The following is a 6,238-nucleotide window of genomic DNA, read 5'->3' as shown; positions in this document are numbered from 1 at the left end:
ACTGTGTCTAAGAATATAAACAAACAATAACAACAGCTAAAGAAAAAAGTTTTCAGGAACATAGCAAAAAAAAAAAGAGGAACAAATTCAAAGGTAGGTGAGTAAAAAATTGTTTGCAATGGTTATATAAATATTTTGCAAGAAAACAGAAACTTTAACAGAATCTAGTCAACTGCTTGAATTCATGGTATATTTTCCATGGAAAACTCATTTATATGTAAAATAGAATGGAAATCGTTGTACCAGAAATCTAGTAATAACAGCAAACATGTAACATAACACTGGGAAACAAATCTCAATCACTTCTTAGGTACTCCTGATTTCTTCACMTAAACGTAGTCTTTTGATTGCTGATATAATTTTTGCCTTTTGTTATATTTGTCATACATAGAAAAAAAAGGGATAGGAAAACTAAAGTGAAAATAGAAACATTATCCACAGAAATAAAATAAAAAAGAAGGAAAAAATTTGCAAGTAAACATGTTTGTTACTAGAATAAGGTTATTTACAGGAATTTTTACATCTTTGGAAAAAGAAAAAGGGACAACGAAGTTATCTGCAACAACACAAACTGAATCTAGGTGTCCAATTTACAATGAAAGGGTCTTCGCACCCTCAGAAATCATTTCCAGAGAAAATTATTGATATAAAGATATTTCAGGAATTTTCTAATGATAAAATTAGATTTGTCTTCACTGGAAATCATCAGAAAGTGAACTGCTCAGATTTGTTTCCTCATTAGGCTTTGAGTGATATTTCAAATAGAATAAAATTGCATTACAAATTAAGTAGATACAAAATAAACATACTTTTTCCATTTTAACATACTGTTACCAAGCAAGTCAATTATTACATATCACAGTCAAAACAGCATAACATATGACACCTTCCTTGGACATTGCTGAAAAATATGGCATGAGAAGTCTCATTTTTGAAAAAAAATGGTATCAAAAAATGTTGTGCTAACACTGGGTTTATCCAAAGCTTTCCAAGTCAGCACAGCTCATTTTTTTGGACAGGACCACAATATAAACATGAAGTTTTAATAGAAACCTCTAATTTTTAACCTGACACTGCAAGCTTCTCCTGTAAAGAATTTAGGTATGAGCTTGATCACAGCTATGAGTAAGCCTAGAGAATGTAATGAAACCTCTTTTGTTTATCCCTAATATCTCAAACCTCCTAGTCATTTCCTGAGACTCAGTAAACATTTAAAAGGCATAAAACCCCAAAAACGTGTTTGCCAGAAAACTGCATTTTCTCTTTAACAGCTCTTTGCTGGTATTCAAAGGCAAGAAATGATGTACCATCATCAATGAAAATTCTAGAAATGACAGAAAGTCCTAATCAGTGTCCTCTGCCATTTTTACTCAGTCACAGTGATCAAAACAGGGCAATACCATTACCTTCAATAATAGAAGCCAAAGACATTATATTCTAGGATCTGAAAAATTATCAACTTCAGCATCCTGTATTTTTCATAACTCTTCACCATACCATTGTATAGCATAGCCTGAACTATGCAGGCTAAGCTTAGCATTAAGGTTAAGTGAAATAAAATTTGTATCCCCTTGAAGATGTGCTGGCCTACAGTAGCACTGCTGCCACAGCACAGCTGTCATTAAGCACATCCATCCTGAACATCTTCCTACAATTCACGGTGCGTTTCTGAACTCTGAGGATACAAAATACAGAATTCACAATTCTGGATGCARACTGATGCTCAACCTTAAACACAGCAAACCTCTGCTATAAGTCAGTACTAAAACTACTTTGTCATCTGATTCATGTGGAAAAATGCTGATTAAGTGACAAAGGACCTAATCTTACTTTCACYGAAGTCAGTACAAAACTCCCACCAACTTTTGTAAGAGCAAAAGCTAGCATTAGATCTCAAAGGATGATTATTATTCCCTTCAAAGCACCAGATTCACTTCCTATCAGCCCCCYGCAGAAAGATGACAGTCTCTCAGCTTCTCAATAATATTGCCTTATAGAAACACATCTCTGACTGCCAGCACCAATCTAACTTCCTAYGGCCACCTGAGGAATATTGTTTTACTTCAGCATTCAAGTTATAGTTGTATAACCTGAAGAAGAAAAAAAAAGTATCTGTACAGAATCTGTATGGAAGGAACACAGGAAACATCAACAGTAATGACTTGATGATAYCCTTACAATTACATTTGACTTAAAAAAAAAAAATCTATGCTGTATTTTACGGAGACTTTGTATGAGGACTTTCTTCTCTTTGCACAATATACATATAAGATTCACAGAAAGATATTTGCTTATAAACATATGCAAACATTTATCAGATATTTAACAAGAAATTGCTATTAAAAATGACAGAAGAATTTGGACCAGAAGGAAAATCATACTATTAAAATCATACTAAAATATTTTGATTCTCTCCAGGTTATGCAGAGAGTAAAAGATAAAACAGTTGTGTAATTAAAACCACCTGTTGTATATTTAGTWAAGCACAAAATTTGCATGCAGTTTTTTGGACGTATATGAGAAAAATGTTACTGGCTTCTGAACAGAGAAAAGAGGTGAAAAAAGTTAYGTATTTAGTAGCCTTTTCAAGAGAATTAACAAAAATAGCAAGAAAGAACCTGCACTTTTAAGTATCTCTTTCTTGACCATTGTATGCAGCCTGAAACCTATGCCACACCAAATCCAACTGGAATCCAGTAACTAGGCCTTCCTCTTGCGTCGCTTGACACACAGCAAACCTGGCAGTTGCTTGCATGAACAAGCTGGTCCCTAGAGTACAGGCTGGGTTTCAGTTCAACTTATTTTGCCCTCCACACATGAAGTAATCTTCATGTAGCTGGCTGGGTTTCAGTTCAACTTATTTTGCCCTCCACACATGAAGTAATCTTCATGTAGCTTCACTATAGGGCTTGCTGGCGCTACCTTTCAGTCTCGTGCTTAGTGTATTCTTCTAGCACAACACACACAGGACCTGAATCCAAGCTGTCTCATTCAAACACTGTTCACATGGAACTTGAGAGAGCAGAGAAGGTTCAGATTGCTACAGTCATTCCCTTGCCAGTGGAAGTATGTTCAAAATGCAGAAGTGAAACCATATAAAAACGTAAGATTTCCAGCTCTAAATGTGACATTTTATACTATCTCCAGATCTATAACTGGAAATCAGCAACAGCAAAGAATTCAGTAAGAACACATAACACTGGGAAAAATTGGTCTGAATGCATAGCACAGATCATTGCTACCTGATCACAGCAGAGACAATGCATTCATGTATCTCTTTGGAAACAGAAAACATTGCAAAATACTTTTGCTGCTGTTCAGCTAATTAACATGTGCTACTGACAAACACTGTTCATCAGAGCAAGACAATGAAGTAATACTGCAAATATCCATTTTCTACTTTTGGGGATCAACAAGATAATCACATCTTGCTCAAGCTCTATATGCACTGTATGTTCTGTATGTTCTCAGCACCCTGAGCCAGAGCACATGTGAAATGTGCTCTAAGTAACCTATATAATTGCAAAAGCAGTARGGAATATTATGGCAAAAGTGTAGCTGCCCCTAGTTTTCTCTCTCTCTCTGCCGAACAAGATTGAAAAGATAAAGCAATTGTCCTTTCTTGAGCAGTTGCTTCACAGAACATGTATAAAGATGATTTAATTTCATACAATTTTCATAGAAGTGAATTACTGAATAGCAAATCAAGTTTTTCTCCAACTATAAAAATGGATAACAAAAAATTGAAATAATTTGCAAGTAATTTGCAAGTATTGTACCGCCCTCTGCAGTTGCTGTGCGAGTTCTGCAAATATATGATCCACAAAATAATGAACTTGCACACATTCACTGCATAGATCAATAAATCARTAACAGAACTCTGCAAGCTGAAACGCAGTTAAACAAAGTAACTCTGAAAACAGTGTTTAAGAAAACATTGAAATGCTCCAAGAAAGACTTTGCACTCATCCCAGAATTAACATTTTAATGGTATTATGCTACTCGTTGAAATAATGGAAACATGACACACTAATTCTTCATATAAATGCCCTGTCTATTAAAGGATGTGGAAACRCTATCTTTTGTTATTAAGAACAGGTCAGTTTCCTCAACAGTACTTYGGCTCTTTACTCTTGAGAACTTGACTCTGAAAACTTGAAACATTTTGCACTGCCTAATCTGAGAATTGTTCCTGGTTACCACTAATAACAAAAAAATCTACATTCATTAAAAGTTACATTAACTTATCCATCAAAAGCAGAGTATATTTTTAAAGCCCTGTTATTTTCACTACTTTATTACTTTGACTTGTAACAGTAAAAACAGCATTTTAATGAGATGTGTACAGCACCAATCTCTTCGCATCAATATCCCTAAGACAGTACTATCTTCTACTGCCAGACTGTGAGAGAACACTTARTTATCCACTCAGCTCTACACATGGGGCAAAACATGGCTCCTTAAAAGACCTTTTATTTTACCTCACCTGCTCTATTTTYGTTTGTTCCAAAACTTCCTTGTTAAAAATTATGCATGTTCTTAACTAGCATACTAAAAGTTTTTCACTGAATTAATTATGAGTATTAACGAGACTATTTATGTAAGTAGATTTTATGCACATGATAAAGGCTCTGGCTTTTAACAGAACTGCCACAAAATTAAGAGTCCTCTCTGTTTTAATGCTCTGCATATTATTGAATGAYAGTAACAATAACACAGAAGACTAATTATCAAAAACTACCATTTAACATACAGTACATGCCTCATATACTAGGTCACACCCCATTCAGTAAATCACTTAAGCACAAGATTAGATCTATTGAATTAATTGGGAATTGGCACTTTTAAAAACTTTGCTGAAAACAAAATGGAGTCATAATAAAAGTCTAATTGACACCTGCTGAATTAAAGTTGATTACATTAAGACCAGTCTTTACACTAAGCACTTCTTTAATTCACTTACACAGGTTCAAGCAGTCATGTTTGCAAGTATCTTTCCAAATTATCAAATTATAGTAGCAGGAGAGGAGAACARCATCATTAATAAAGTGATACATTACTAAAATATTCTGTGTGCCACTTACTTAAATATGTTCAAAGAATTATTTACTCAGTTTCTTTTTAAATGGGATTTCTAGTTTATTTTGTAAATAGTTTTCCTGTTCGTTATTATCTGAATATCTGTTTGAGCACATAGCACTGATATTTGATGGGGCTACAAAAGCGTACATTGCYAAGTCACCATATTTTGGGGTGGGGAGGAGGAGGGAAATCTTGAGTAACTAGATTAGTAGAACTCAGGAGATTCTTCCACTGTATTGCGATGTGTCCTTTGCATGTCAGTGTTTGACTCCTGCAAAAAGAAACTACTCACATTAATGCCAGCTGTCTCCTTAACACCAATAGCTTCAAATGAACAAGCCTTTTTCTAACATCTTTACTCTGAAGTAATTTATAGCTGCTTTTTTTTTCCTGGATCTGTGAATAAAGTTTTTTAAAATCATCATCAGATCAAGGATACTTTTCTCCTCCTAAAAGAAAAAACTTTGCACCTAGTAGCACCAGCATGATAAATCCCTGCTAAAAGGCAAAACATTAAAACTGTATTTTCTACTGTATTCAATTAAAGTAGCAAATGAAAATGAATGTCTCACTCTTCTTATTAAAATAAAATTAAGCTATTCACAATTTATTCCTCCGCTCTCAGCAGAGATTTGGAAGATTTCTGTATCACACCATTCAAGACACTTAATAGCAATACACTTTGTAATTTGTAGGTCTGTACGAAGGGAAGGAAGCAGGGCTTAAAAAAATCACTAGAAAAACAAACAAACAAAAGTAACTGTTTGAGCAGCTGGTTTGGGTTTCCCCTTCTTGCAAACACACCAAGCCTTTTAGGCCACGAGATGCCAGACGAACAGGAGCGTCCTTCAGAGGGAAGGTCTTGGGGCACCCCCCGGGAGCTGCCATGCCGCAGGCTCAGCGGTCAGGGAAGCTCACAGCTACAGCAACACCCTCAAATTGCGTAGTCCACCCAGCAAACTGCTCTTTCTCAGCGTGTTGTAAGAGAGAGCCCGGAGTGCCACTACCTGCGCTCTGCCTAACGCCGGGCGGCGACTGGGCGCCCTGGCAGTGCTGCAACGGCGCCCTCCAACGGCTCCCTCGGCCAGCATCACCCTCTCGCGCGGGGCACCCCCAACGGTTTCAACGGTCACCCCCAGCCACGCGGGGCGCCTCC

The 6,238-nt window shown here is 36.2% G+C and overlaps 1 protein-coding gene across 1 annotated transcript in view; it reads left to right on the top strand.

Annotated features, from left to right (window-relative positions):
* The first annotated feature begins 5,968 nt into the window (after positions 1-5,968).
* Positions 5,969-6,238, top strand: part of LOC146583982 (radial spoke head protein 6 homolog A-like) — an 8,708-nt gene continuing 8,438 nt past the window's right edge. Inside the window, exon 1 of the mRNA XM_085325654.1 lies at positions 5,969-6,025. Coding sequence (XP_085181780.1) covers positions 5,969-6,025 — 57 coding nt within the window. The remainder of the gene's footprint in view (positions 6,026-6,238) is intronic.

The sequence above is a fragment of the Rhea americana genome, unplaced genomic scaffold (assembly GCF_003343005.1).
Source record: "Rhea americana isolate MKP2758 unplaced genomic scaffold, rheAme1 scaffold_99, whole genome shotgun sequence".
In the NCBI taxonomy this organism is placed as follows: domain Eukaryota; kingdom Metazoa; phylum Chordata; class Aves; order Rheiformes; family Rheidae; genus Rhea; species Rhea americana.
The sequence above is the reverse complement of the archived record's forward strand: the minus strand, read 5'-3'. Positions and strand labels throughout refer to the sequence as shown.